The following is a 15,197-nucleotide window of genomic DNA, read 5'->3' as shown; positions in this document are numbered from 1 at the left end:
TTTTTAGTGTAGCTGAATTTTTAAGAAGCATTGGCATTACAAAAGTCCTGTGGGTCTACCAGGTATATTAACAAGCATGGCCACACAACCTGCCACAGCCCATCACTTCAGGCAAGCACAGTCAAGGATGTCCTGAACAACTCAGATGGTACAAGTCATGCTGCTTTTTTCTGACACACTGTGATATACAAAATAATCATTTTGGACAATGAAGTCACCACAGCGCTCAAATCAACTACCATGTACTAAAAAGTACACACAGAGACAGCCACAACCTGCAGGTGTGACCAAGCATGAAAAGCAAAGCAGCCTCATGTACCTTACAACCTTAACAGCCAAAAGAGTTCCACATCACTGAGCTTGCCACAAAACCAGGCTGGCACAGGAGGATATGTGATATCCAGCCTTAACACAGCAATTAAAAGCACCGTGTAAAGACAGCAGTGACTGGTACAAAACTCCAACCGATTGTACTCGTATTAAAAGCTAGCAACACGGGAGGATGTGAAACTCTAGCTTGTTCAAAAGCAGCAAAGCAAAGCAGACTAAAAGCAAAGATAAGCTCAAGTAGGCGAGACATTTAGAGAAGGACTTTTTCTGAGGGGAAGGAAAAAAAGTCCAGAGTTTATTAAAAAAAAAAAAAAAAAGTAGACTTGCCAGAACATTTTTCCCTGCAAATATGAAGCAGTCAAACACTAATTTTTTCCCTCCACTTTATCCTCATGTGATTTAAAAATTCATACAGTCCTAAGAATCTGTACCTCTGTATGTTATAGAATAACATCTGTTTAAAAATTCTTCACCTAACACTTGAAGAAAAATAAAGAAAGGGAAAGGTAGGGAACTGTGAAGAAGTATTTCCTTAAAAGAGAAACAGAAAAAAACAGCTACAAGAAATGGTGAAGAAAAGGGTAAAGCAGCAAAACATCAGAGGAAATAAATGTTCACTTAGTTAAAGAAGGATAAGTTTGAGGCTGATTTTTCACAGGCCCTCCAGAAAAGAGGCCTGGCAGCCACAGGCTCTAATTTTCCACCTGCAAACACATTCATTCCCACACTTTGCAGGTGCAGCCATGCCATTCCAAACACTCTGTGTTTTCTTTCACAGGACAGCTGTACAGCACGTTCTGCAGGAAAAATGCAGAGCTGACAGCTGAACTTGGGGCAAAAGCCCAGTGCAGCTCAGTGCAGATGCTGGAATATGTCCCTCCCTACCAGACCTACCATGCACAGCACCATGGGGACCCAGCCCCACTGGTGACACCCAAACTAGGAACTGCTCTTGTTTTGCAGGATTATGCCCCGATCTGCAACAGCACAAATGCCACTGGATATTATCACGTACAGAGCACATAAGATACTGAAAGCTTCTTCCAAGAAAGAAAAAAAGAAAACCAGACTACACTTTCATTCCTTCACAAGAGGCACACCAGTATAACGTGTGAAGATGGAGATACTGTGAGGAGCAAAACATAACTTCGCTTTTCCCTTAGAACTGTGAGGAAAAAAAAGGCCATGGATTGTCTGATACTTGTGCAGAAAGCAGCATCGCACCCACATTTTCAGAAAGCCACAAGAGTGTGTGGGTTCTCTGTTTTTAGAACAAGAGCACAGTGAAAGCAAGCTTGTTTACTTTAGACACTGTACAAAGACTTACTTTTTTAAAAATAAATGGTTGAAAGGATGTCTCCCCTCTGAGGAGTTAGCAGAAAATAAAAGGCAGATTTATATTTCTAATCTATGCAAATATCTACTCTACAGGGCATCACAAAGACTGCTTTATATCAAACAGTATGCAGATCCCAGGTGCTTTAAACATGCCAAAAGCATGCGCAGCATCTCCACCTGCGATGGCGGCTCACTGAGAACAGCTGGATAACTAAAAAGAGGTTGTCTAAGTAGCCTCCCATGAAAAATGCCTTTTGCTAATGTGCCAACCCCCATACTCCCACCCAAATGGCTCCTGCTGTAGTTGTCATCAAGCCTGGAGAGGGTTGTTTTGTTTTGGTTTTTTTTTTTTTGTGTGCGTGTGTAGTTTGTTGGTTGGGATTTTTTAATTTGGTTTATCGCAAATTCTTCTAGAAATTTTCAAATTATAGCAATTACAACATGGTGAAACTCCTACTGACACCTTAAGAAATTATCATGGGGCTTTAATTCATAATTCCCCCTGGAAGATGTCTGTGGGACTGGGTACAGGTAGAATGTCAGGGCTAGAGGGGGGGAAATGCTGGAGTCACTGAGATCTTGGAGGAAACAGGATTAAGATCAGGGGATATGTACAAATGAGAGCCTCGACTCACGACAAAAGAAACAGTGGAAAGAATAGGAAAATAAGTGGATTAGAGGGTAGGAAATAGCTCTCCTAGGAGAAGGCCCAATGCCAAGCGTACAATGGTATTACGTTGAAAGAAAGACATAGCAATAACATTTATTTCATTGTCATTACCAGAAAGAGACAGGTACTCTACAACTGGCAGCTGCTCGCTGTACATTTCCCTTGGACATCTGCAGGAAGCTTCCATCACAGGTCAAGAGATGAGCCTGTCCTGAGAAGCCTCACGATTCGCACTCAAAATCACTAACTGAACAAGACTGACGATGTCCTGCTGGCGCTTCTTACCCTGTCCCAATGCTCAACTTTGTCTGAGGAGGTAAAAATCCCCCACACCACTAATGTCTGCATCTTTAAGCAAGTGTCAATTTTGTAAAAAAGAAGTGAAGAACTGCAAGCCACAGAGTCTGAGCTGACCTACTAAAATGATTAATGTGTCCCCCAGAGTACTCTTTGCCTCATTTTTTCTTTCAGGCCTCAGAGGTTGACTTCAAAGAGCTGTTAGCCGAATAAACTGCTCTGACAGACTTGTCTTTTCATTTTCTTTCCCAAGGATCCCACAGGCCCTTCTTTCTCATATTATCAGAAATACCTCTTACAAATTAACTACAGGCATCCCACATTAATCATGGCTGTACTTGTGTTTATACGACAGGCGCCTGCAGCTCTACAGATCCTCAGTAACCAGTTCCACGGCTGACCCAGGTAACCCATTCAGCCACTCAGTACCCATCCACACATTTGAAATGATGAGGTCATTTGGGCTCAAACTGAAATACAAGAAATTCCTTCTAAACATAACCCCCGGTTCTTTATTGTGAGGGTGACTGAACACCAGAATGGGTTTCCCAAAAAAGGTGTGGAGTCTCTCCATCCGTTGATATATCCAAAACCCAATGGGGGACAATCCCAGAGCAATCTCCTCTAGCTGACCCTGCTCTGGGCAGACGATCTCCAGAGCTGCCTTCCAACCTCAACCATTCTGCAACTCCGTCGTTAGAACTCCTACTTGTGTTTAGCTTCAGCAAGCAAACTGACACTCCCACATCGTACCTCTGCCTTCTTACTAGATTACTATTCCACTCCTCTCCCAGCATGTCACATGCAGACACGTTTCCATAGAGCCTGTTCATCACTGGGCGACATAGCACTTGGGGCAGTGCTACTCACCCTTACTTCTGCATCCATATTTGGCTTGTGCAATACAGGAAGTTACCAGGAAAACCATTAAGAGCTCCTGACCACTACCAACACCTGCAGGCAGCTAAAATCCAGGAACCTGCAGGCATAATTAGCATTTTAGACTTCCAACAGTAATGAGAAAGTGTAAAGAAGTTATGATTTTATAAATAAATTATTATGGCCTCACCTAACTATCAATTGTCTTATTTGTACAAGGATTCCTCCTGTTGGTCCCAGTCACCAAAAGCAGAACACAAAATGGTCCACAGATTGTTTTGAAGAGTCAGATGGTCTTTCAAATTAAAAATGCTTAATGAACACTGCCTCAGAGCCACTGAATAACCCCACAAGTAACAGTCCTCTCAACCAACAAAACCTAAAAGCCTTGGATCATTTTCCCTCTTTGCGATGACAGAACATTAAGTGGTCAGGGGAGCTGCAGTCGCTGGAAGCACAGAGGAATAGTCAATTCAGGACAAATCTCTCAAAACCAGCTATCAAGGCAAAGTCTATAATCCTACAGATCAGAGGCAGTGTAAACCATCTCAGTAAACCAGTCCCTTGGTTTTTGAATACTTGTGGATCATCTAAGTGTTTGCTGAAGTATTCTTAGCATCTTCAAGGAATATTAATCAACCCCGGAGTCTGGAGTCTACAATTAACTAAAATCCTGGACTGAGGAATGGGTTTCACCTCAAGCTCCAAACATGAACAGGCAAGCTCAGGGCTGGAGATGTTTCCACCAAGAGAAGGTTACAAAGGTAACAGGTTCACTGCTAGCAGTGCTGTCCCTAGCTTTGCAGCTTCAGCCTTTGGTGATGGTTTTGTTTTGGGGTTGGGTTTGCTTGTGGTTGTTCTGCAGTTTCCCAGAGGAGATGAAGTGTCTGATCACGAGTTTTGCATTTAAGACATATTTATGTACAAATAACAAATTTAAGTCAAATACATAGGCACTGAGTGGGTGAGTCTAGTGCCTACCTCACCATCACAGGTAATCATATCATGATCAAACCTAATCCTAAAAGCAGCCAGTCTCAATTTCAAAACAAATGTTTAGTCAGTTTACCAAGAGCAAAGCCAAAAAAAACTACAAAAAAAAATCCCCATCTGTCCATCTAATCACACTTTAGACTAAGCCTTTCTCCGCTATTTGTTTCAGAAGAGTTCTCCATGTCCCCACCACTCATTGCCTCAAACGTGAGATTTACTGCGTCTACCTAGAATTGTAGTTGAAGGTTTGCTGCCATCACATCGTCTACAGTGAAGCAATTCCACTTCATACAAATGCGCGCACACACACACACAAAAAATATCTTAACAGGCTATTCTGTATCTGAGATCCATTAGTAAGCTGCTGGTTTTGCTACAGACATTTAGAGAAACATAAGAGGCACTTGTAAGACTCTGCAGCTTATGTTATCAATCACTTCAGAAAGAAAAACAATTCAGCAGCCACTCCAGCTGAGAGTGCTGTGAAGTTCAATTGTCACTGAAATGTTTTGTTATTACCAACCTGGGCCGAATGAGCAAATACACCTCTGCAGGTGAGCCATGAACGAGCAATCAGCACTGCAGGCTGCAGCTTGAAGAGATAATAGCATCCAAGTAGCTACAATGCTTCCTTGCACACAACTAGCCCAGAATTGGGCTAACAAAAGCAGCAACAGAACATTTCAGACATTCTGACTGCATGTTAAATAATTCTGAAGAAAAAGGTATGAGGCTTCCCCCTCCCAACGGGTACAAAGCAGGAACACACAGATACAGACAGGCATTGACGTTCAGTCTATTCCCAGGGAAACTTAAGTTTTGTGATACTTTCAACCCACCATTTGGCAAGAGTTCTGCTTATACAGTAGTCAGGGGACTGCTTGACAGCTGTCATTTTACAAAGCAAATCTTTCACATCCTACCAAAGTAAATTCTCCTGTTCAGTGTTAAGGAAAAAATCCTATAAAATACACAATCTGCAACATAAAAAACCCTTCACATCTTGCACACCTTCCAGAATTAAAGCCACTCTTTCTCCACTATTTGTACATTAGTTTTAGACATGATGATCACGTGGTGAATTTCAGGTTTGCAGCAACAGAACATTTTTTTTCAGTGGGAAGGCTTCTGCCACCCTGTAGCCCTCACCCACTTATTCCAGACTTTACCTCTAGTTGTGCTGATGCAACTTTGCTCTAGACCAGATAAATGAAATAATTTTGGTTAAAAAGAAAACAAGCCCACCCCTTTTTGGGTGAGGTGGGCTTTTTCCCCCCTTTCTTTTTTTTTTTTTTTTATTTAAATACAGCACAGATGTGCAAAAACCACACAGTGATGTGGTTTACAAGAATAGCCCCTCAAAACAGTCGTATTATTACAACTGCAGCACAGGGCTCTGAATAAAAGAGTCATTCCCACTGAAGTTGTTTGCAAAGGTGCACCCTGATCATAATTAAAGTACTAACACCCTCTAACAATTTTAATCCTTTTGTGAAGTGTAAGGGGAAAAATCAGGAGTGGGATGTGCAAAACCCAGAAAAGATGCCAAAGTTCACTTTCAGCAAAGCACAGGTAGACTTAAGAATAATAAACTAAAACTGTATATAGAGATCCTTTGCCTATGGCTTCCTTTTAATCAGTAGAAGTTACAGAAAAAGAGTATAGTCACCATGGTCCCCTTTAAAATTCATGTCGGATTTTTAAACATACATCTATTATTCCCTTTTTGTTTCTGCAGTTGTTCATGTATAATCATTCACCAATACAGCTTTTTTTTTTTTTTTTTTCTTCTTTTTCGAAACAGATATAATCAAGTGGTGACTTCTCTCACTTTCCCCCATTTCCATCATCAGGAAAGGAAAGAACCAGATGATACCTGAGCAAATATTGAATGTCAGAAACAGAGCAACTGTCCGTTCCCTCCCACCTATATCACAATAGTGTGAACAGAGAGAAATCACATACCTTGTTACCTCCTGCTGCAGTCGGGAAACACTGGGCACATAGAACATTACCCCAAAGAAAAGCAAAGGCTCATTGGCAAATTTGTCCAGCTGCTTCTTCAGAGGCTTTTCCAGTTCAACCCAGCGGGTTTGCTGGCTTTTGCTGAGAAACCAAAGGCCAAAGTAGTGTGTCTAGACAAAGAAACAAAATAGTGTCAGTTTACCTTTTTCAGCTAGATCACACACACAACCAGTGACACAAATGCAAATAAGAACAGATGGCATTGTGTAATTTTTCCATATGCAAAATCAGAGTAATTTTTTTTTTACTGTCCTTTATTTTTAGGACAATCTTGAAGACAATGACAAATTAATATTGCAGTATAATGTATTGCATGGAGTACTATCTGCCCCTTACCATCTCTCCCTAATGCATATTAAAGAGCTTTATCTGACATTATGGCACAGGTAACATAAATGATTTACAGAAATTGTCTGAGTCTTTGTTTTCTTTTACACCTGTGCCTTGTGAACAGACAGCAAACACTAAGTCTGAATCAAGGCACAAAGGCTTCATGAGACTTTGGATCAGGCCCACTGAAGGCAAAGAACAAGGACTCTTCCGACTATAAAAAAGAATGCAAACCAACACACATGTCAAAATATATCTACCGATACCAGAACTGTTTACCCAATACAGAATACGTTTACTTTTTTTTTAATGCATTCACAAGGTTTTAGGATGGACAAGTATTACACTTAAAATGTGCATCACACACACAAGTTATTTGGTCTAGGCTCTTACAGAAATACCTCAGCTGTTTCCTATCCTGTGTAAATCTCAATGGCTGTAGTACCTCCAGTATAAGCCACATGGAACTGCTACTGGTGGAGAGTAATTAACAAGGAACAGTGTTTAGAACTAGAGCTTCAAATAGTACAAATTGGTAATAAGCCGGTGAAGGAAAAACAAATCACAAAGAATTCTATCGAGCAGCCCTTAAACCACTGTATTAAAAACACTGACCTACTACTGCAGGCAAATACATACTACGATTAACAGCAAGTACTATGACTACAGATCTGCAGAAAAGGCAAAAAAAAAGTGTTCATGTTCAGCAAAGAAACTAATCCATCAGTTGCTTGGAAATCTTGTAGCCCTATTTCCAAGCCCTGGGCTTGGAAGTACTGTAGCCCTAACTCTGAAGTTCGTATCAACATCTTTTTCTTCAGTATTTCAGCTGACAGCATCTGGAGATTTCCAGCAATGCCTTAAAAGTAAAATACCACTCTGTACTAACACTGCAATGAATGAAACAGAAACTGTGAGAGAAACTTTTGTGGACACCAAGCAGATTTAGGATCTGAAAGTGTCATCATTATTTTATCTGCATATTTCTTTCATTTTATTTCAGTAAACTTTCTTGGTGTTTAATCCAAATGACTCCCTATTCAATGAAAACTTTCCAGTAGTTTCCATTAGATTAGATTAACCCTAAAATAATAACAAAAAAATACTTATTTTGTTGTTATAGCTTAACTTATCTGGACAACAGTCCTTTCACAGGCAGTCACAATCCTTTATACATAGCACCACATTTTAAACAAAGATACTTGAGACAAAGAATAGGGTTTTGGTTTTTTTTTCTATTTGCTGTATTATAAAGCTTTCATTTGAAATTACTTTTAATACATTCAAAAAATTTGGCCTATAAATCAACGATCCAGATTTCACCAACTGGATTTCCCAGATGTTCAGATGTGCTTTTATTTAAAAAGTATTCAAAAGTAGCAGACAAATTGCCACCATTACATTTTGCAAAAGCCACCATCAACAGCCTATTTCACTTTGGTACGGATACTTCTCTAAACACCATTGCATGTACCGTGATTTAGCATACAATACAAGGGCATCTAATGCAATATTGAAAAATTAAAATGATTAGAAATGACAAGCCAGCAAAAGCAACACTGCTCCAACTATTTTACAGCTGAGGGCGTGAGAGAATCACATGCAAAAACTCTGAACTGGGGTGCAGGTGTATTTACATTAGGGTCTCTTTATGTACATATTTTCAACTTTGGAGAGCATCCAGAGTAACATTTAACTAAGGTGATAACTAATTCAACTTGATTCTTCAATTAAGCCTGACAAACCTGCAGTATAGCTTGAACACTGCTCAGTCCTTTCTCTGTAAGCTTAGTTTGGTACAGTGAAGCAAGCTAGTTGTTTTTTGTTTGTTTGTTTTGTTTGTTGGTTTTTTTTGAGAGAATCAATGTATTTTTTCCTTCTAGAATTTAAAGGTTTCTTCAATAACTCAATCCAGTGCATCAATAAAATCAAGCAGTTGGCATCTCCCATAGGATAAACTTAAAACAAAACTAACCAATTCACTGATAAACTTCTACTCTCCCTCTGTAGTCATCACTGGGTACAAAGCTCTTTCTGACGAGTTCACCATGGTAGTAATTAGATTAAAATGAAGGTGGGAGGGACAATGGAGACAGTAAAGGAAGGGAATTTGTGTGACGGAAGAAAAAAGCACAGTGATTTTACCACCTCATAAGGGAAATCCTTTAATGCACAAACTCTTGAAAAATCACTGCAGGGTAGCTCATCCTCAGCAAGAAACAGTGCAGAGCTGTAAAAACAGATCTTCCATGTTACTGTAAAAAGTAAACATTCACATCACCTAGGACCCAAATTTGCAGTATCAAGTACTTCTAGAACATCTAGCAACTAAGATCATTTGGAGTCTGAAGTCTAAAAGATTTATTCAAGGGATTAACTGTATTGCAATTACACAGCTCAAATGAGCTCAGTGCTTCCCCTTTGAGTGGGGACAAGGGGACAACAAAAATTTATATTTGCTACAGTAGAAAGGCTCTTCAAGTACCGAAACCAGAATCCTGAATCACGTCCAAGGAGTAAGTGAAGGGAATGCTGTGTTTAAGCTTCTATACTACAGCAGATACAGTGGACTGACCACGCAGCATAAATTTCACACAACTAAAAGACGATTGTTTTCCTGGAAAGCAGCCTGGAGAGGATCGAGCAATTGCAGATGAAGCACAGGGGCTGCAGAGCAGAGCTCAAGTCGCAAACGCACAGACTTTGGAGAGACAACCAACTCAGTTATCTGAGTATCAGCTCCCTGTTGCCAGGAACTTAACTTCTTGAAAACATTTGCACTTTTTTAACAACCCACAGTGAGGAAGGACTGACTTCTATAGCCACTACTGCAAATGCCTGAAGAGACTCCCTCTTTCCTAGGAACAGCAGTCATTCACCCAACAGCAACGGGAGGAACTGGAAATGGCTGGACCATCAAGTTCAGTATGTTGTGACCAGGCATATGACTGTCCAGAAGGCCTTACAGAACCTGAGTCATGCATTGCCATACACTCCAGCCCACAAAACTTTCTTACAGTACCCCACAGACACCACACAAATTAGATGAGGGGATATAAAATTGGGATCTTTTTCTCTATAAGCAGCTGATTGAAAACTAGGTTGATTCCAAAAGCTGGTCTGTTTGTCCATCTGTACAAAGTGAACCACTGACTTCAGTTTTCATGGAATAAATATCTACCCATACACCTGGCAGGCTCTGAAGTAACATGGGCTGCTCTAGCAGGTACATCAGTAGTCCAAGGGGCAAACACAGTGAACGATGCTTTCACTTAAAAAAAAAAAAAAAATCCTTCTTCCAGCCATAGTTGACAGACTGGTGACACACATTGAAGGAAAGCTTTTCATAATGCTAAATGTATGCACACACATCCATTCTGAAGACAAAGAGCTTCAGTTGCTAGTGCTTTTGGTCTGCCCTAATTTTCAAATACACGAAGAACTCTCTTAGAAAAGAGTTTACAGTAATTTTCCTTCAAGGTTTTAAAATTTGTCTTACCTACCACAAATGACTTCATACATGGTACAAGGAAAAAGGCTTACACTCCTCCAGGAATTGTGGTGCCCTGATAAAGCAGCAGACAAGAACCAGAGCACCTGCATGTCCCAACGACACTACATGAAAAGGCAATCCTCCAAATATGGCGAGCCAGAAAAGAAAACTGTATACACAAAACCTGTGCTGAGAAGTCTTGAACAAGACTACGTCATAGCTGCCAGTTCAGGAGGTAACATATTCATTTTGGATTTGGATTTAGCTATATTCCCAAGTCCAGAACTACCCCTGCCTTTACATCAGGCAAAAAGAATACAGGAGATGACAGACACTTACTAAACCAGCCAATCTCATTCAAAAGGACCCAATGAGACAGGCTTGGTGATTATTAAAGCATCTGGTTAAGCGGACAACTAAATATTTATCCTTGAGAAAGAGGCAGAGTTCCAGCTCCTCCGGGCAAAAAGCATTAATCCCTGCTATCCTGGGGCGTTTGAAGGCACCGTTTACAGCAGCCAATTGTTCCTAGAAGGTCTCTTGTCCAAGCATCGCCTGAACCCCATTCCAGATTTGCTGGCAAGACGAGTCAAACCAAGACAAACTTTGATGCAACCTGGCTGTCGAACACAGGTTTTCAGTCGTGCCCTACAAGGAGGGGACACCTTCTAGGGCACAAAAAAAAAAAAAGGTCACAGTGGCAATAAATGGCCACAGTGGTTGGCATCCGCCTGCAGCGCTCAGCCGCCATTCTCCTGCTTTGGTTTGGGTTTTGCAGCATGGTAGTGCTGGAGGTACCATTGTGAAATTCTGCTCGGAAGAATAATTTTGGTTAGAAAGGACCTTCTTGCCCTCCCCCCACCTTACAATATGTCAGAACATTCCATCTTTAAACTTATTATCATTTTATAAAGTGAATTAAGGAGAACAAAAAGGAGGAGACATGAAGTCTCACAACAGATTTTTACAGATTACTGTTATTTCAGGCAGGTTCACTTAGTCTCACTTGAAGGAAAAAATGTCATTATATTGGGAAAAAAATCCTTTTTATAATCTGTGCGCATAAATACAAGAATTATGTTTCTGACCTTGTCTTTCATCTTTCCCTTCCTCCTCTCTTCTCGTCCTTACTTTTTACATAATGATGGCATAAGAGCTCATTTTATTGGAACCAGTAACTGTTCAACTAGAAGACCTGATGCTTTGTCAAGAGCTTTGCTGAAAAGGATAAAACCAGATTTTACAGTAGTTACATGGGTACACTTTCTACTGACCTATTCCTGAACCCTGACTCAGACAGGGAGAGTGTTGCATTCCCCAGAGATCAAATAGAAATATGCATAATCCATTAGATACTGTTTTTCAGTCATGTGTGGTATAATGATCGACAGCCCTTCACAACAATACATACAGTCATCTTAAACAGTTTTACATTTTAGCAGGGAGGATTTGGACAGTTTTTTGTTTATTTCTAAGACGTTGGCTTAATCGAAACATGGATGAGTTCCTAACACAAAGGTAAAAGTTGGGGTACACCTAGGATTTATTTAAACATAAGACCAAACTAAAGTATCAAACAAATTTACTTTCAAGAGAACACATATTCTTACCTGAGACTGCATGGAGGAGACAAAGAGGATTTTAGTACTGTTTTGTGAGCATGGAATTTAATTAAGCTTAGTTTCTTCCTTACTTGTAGATCATAGTTTGCTAATCGGGATTTCTAAGAAAAGGCATACTCCAGCTGAAGTTTTTGCTGCATTTGGGCAATTTAGAAAGTCTCCAGTATGGACACTTGCAAGGATTTTCTTCTCAGTACGCTTAAGGGGCTTCTCTCCTCTATTCAGCTATCCAGTTGCACAAGTCTTGTAGAAATTTGAGCTTTGTCAAAGTATTTTCACCCCTTCTTTAGAATTTGATTGGCCAGTGAGTTCAAAAATGGTGGTAAGCCCAGAGAAGGAAGGGGACAGTCACCAAATGACTGCATCAGCCTTGTTTCGCTACAAACCATGGCAGAAGGACTAGAGGGGCAGAAGACAAATTGAATTTTGGGTCTGAGGGAAAGGACAGTACCCAGCACTAGGCACCTCCAAGCTTGCTAGCTCAAATTATTCCTTATAAAAGAAGCAGAAAAGGATACAGGGAGACCCTCAGAGTTGAAAGAAGTAAGTAATTCTCTTCTGTCCTAAATACTTAAAGCAGCAATGGATGCTACCAGAATCAATCAGAAAGAGAGACTAAAAAAACCCAACTTCTGTCAAAAAATGCTGTACTGTTGAAATCTGAACTTTACAAAATTGGTTCAGCGTTGCCAAAACTTTGTTTAGGAAAAAAGTGGGGAGGGTGATGAAAGAAGGGAAAAGCGTTCCAACAACATCAAAGCATTCTCTTCTGTGTTGTTAAAATATTTATCTTGAAACACAAACTTTTTGTGCTGACATACTTCTTTTTGCATGACAAATAATTCTGAAATTGAAAAAAACCCAAGCAATAGAAAACCCCCATGAAATTGAACACTGACCAAAACAACCTCCTTTGCTACTCCACTGTCCAATCTCTGTTTCTGGAAAATTTTGAAACTTCAGTCTTTGTTCCAAAGTGGAACAAAACACGTTCTGAAATCACAAAATGCTTTGTGGAAAAGAATGCTAACCCACTGACAGAGCTATTGTTTGCAAATGCAGGTGGACCCCCAGAGAGAATCATTAGGCCACAGACTTTTGCTGCACCAACTAGATAAGCCCCGAAAGAATATGACAAGAATCACTTCATTCATTTCACTCCCTTCTGCACTGGAAGCTAAAGGGAAGGACCTAACCTCTCTGGTAAGGACACCTTAAAGCATCACCAACAGAAAAGGAAAAGAAAAAAAGAAAAAAGAAAAAAGCAATTACTGGGAAATCTTCACCTCTGATGATGCTACTAAAATCCACATGAAAAAGAAACCCAAGCATGAAAAATCACTATGCAGTATTCTGACTCTCTGCCCTATTCCTGCCTGCACATTCTCCTGCCTATTCTGCACACACACAGAGTGAGATTCTTCTCTGATTCTTCATCATTATTGATGTACAAAAAGGAGGTTTTGTTTCGTTTTCATCTGCACTAGTTATTTGTATGCTACCTTCCAGTTGTCACCATTACAAAGGGCCATGGGCCAACAAATGGTAAGACACTACAAGATTATTAGATTTTCCAGCTGTTCTTACAGAAAGTGTCAGACAGGACAGTCAGATGATAATGCAGCACTTTCAGGCAATGGTTTTCAACTTGTGACTTGCAAAAGCCTAGAAGCATGCAGGATACGTGTAAGGAGTCCACAGAAGGTAAGTAAGAAAAGCCAGTTCATTTGTGCCATGCGTATTGGAGAGACATTTCTAAAAGGGCCTCAAGACAAACACTGAACTCTAGAGCAAGAAGTAGAAAATAAAGGATTTCAGTCTTTAATAAAGTAAGACTGGGTTCCTTCAGCCTTTTCAGAAGCATTGGGAATGTAAAAGACACCTTTCAGAGTTTCAGATGCAAAACATTTCAAGTAAAGAAAAGGAAAAAAAATCACCACCCTCAAACTGTCACTAGTTGCTCCTGCTAGTAACACAAGTGTTGCCTCTTTTGGTATGTTAGTAACAAGAATATATTTATATGAAGGTGGATATTAAAAAGCCAGTGGTCTCCTTCCCACTGGCATAATTCAAGTAGCAGCGTTGGTGAAACCAGGGCTATTCAGATAAAAGTTACTGTAACTTGGCCCTTGGCATCCCAGCTCAGAAAGTAACACCCATCGCTTTCTAAGGAAAGAAGAAACCTCATCTTCATATTACAAAGAGCTCTCAAAGCCATGATGAATGAGCAACAGCACAAAACCCTGAGTACCGTTCTGCCTTCAGTTTTCATGCAACCAGAATACGTTTGTCCAAGCTCCAGCTGCTGACCATATCTGGCCAGCTCTGAGAATAACACGATTCAAACGAACAGACTGCCTGAGCTAAAAATGTGTCAAATTATACAGTGACAGATGGTCTTTCCCGGGTTACTCTTACCTCACGTAATTCCAGCCTCTGAGCGACAGCTTCCAAGCACTCCTGCCCCGTGCTCTCCACAGAGAGGGTGCACTCGATCACATTGCTGTCCAGCAGACGGATCCTCGTCACAAAGCAGTTCTTGCTCAAGACGTTGTAGCGTCTGGTCCGTCGCAGTTTCAGCCCGAAAGGCATGGCTGTTGGCCTGGAAGGTCGCCCCTTTCCTGTACTCTCCTGAGAGTTATCAGCACGCTTGTCGACTTGCCTTGAAGGCTTCTTCAATTGGCACTACTCTCCTCCAGAAATGGAGGTAGCTGTCCATTCCCAGGGTAAGCTTCAAGGGATTCCTGCAAAATACATACAAATAAGTAGAGTTAAGTGTGAAAGAAGATGTTGCTAAAGATCAGTGGAAAAGAAAAAAGCTTAAAAGAATCACATTTAAAAACCATAAAATAAACACTTCCACACACAGGATGGCCAGGCACTTACTACATCTCCCAAAAGAACACCTTATACAACAAATCTTTCAAAATTCTACGTTGGCGCTGAATTTAAAGCATGGCTTTAATTGCAAAGCCGTTCTTTGAGAAGCTCAGTACAAACAGCAACTCTACAGGGCACACATCCAGAGGTGCTAACTCTCCCACCATTACCCCCACCACAGGGGTCTATAACATAATCTTCAAGTTGAGTTTTTGTGCCCTCAGGCCAGCTTTGAAAGCTAGCTTAAAGAGCTAAGGAATAGAGGCATTTAAAAGAGGTGCGATTTTGAAAGAAGAAAGGCTGGCTGCAGTCAGCAGGAAATGCAGGCGCTCAGCACCTC

At 40.6% G+C, this 15,197-nt stretch overlaps 1 protein-coding gene across 1 annotated transcript in view; it reads right to left on the bottom strand.

Annotated features, from left to right (window-relative positions):
- Positions 1–14,569, bottom strand: part of PTPN14 (protein tyrosine phosphatase non-receptor type 14) — a gene marked incomplete at both ends in the record, with an annotated part of 69,806 nt that extends 55,237 nt beyond the window's left edge. Inside the window, 2 exons of the mRNA XM_082480900.1 lie at positions 6,473–6,642; positions 14,396–14,569. Coding sequence (XP_082337026.1) covers positions 6,473–6,642; positions 14,396–14,569 — 344 coding nt within the window. The remainder of the gene's footprint in view (positions 1–6,472; positions 6,643–14,395) is intronic.
- Positions 14,570–15,197: the final 628 nt, after the last annotated feature.

This window comes from Vanellus vanellus, assembly GCF_965231255.1.
Source record: "Vanellus vanellus genome assembly, chromosome: 3".
NCBI lineage: Eukaryota > Metazoa > Chordata > Aves > Charadriiformes > Charadriidae > Vanellus > Vanellus vanellus.
This window is presented reverse-complemented; position numbering and strand designations above follow the sequence as displayed.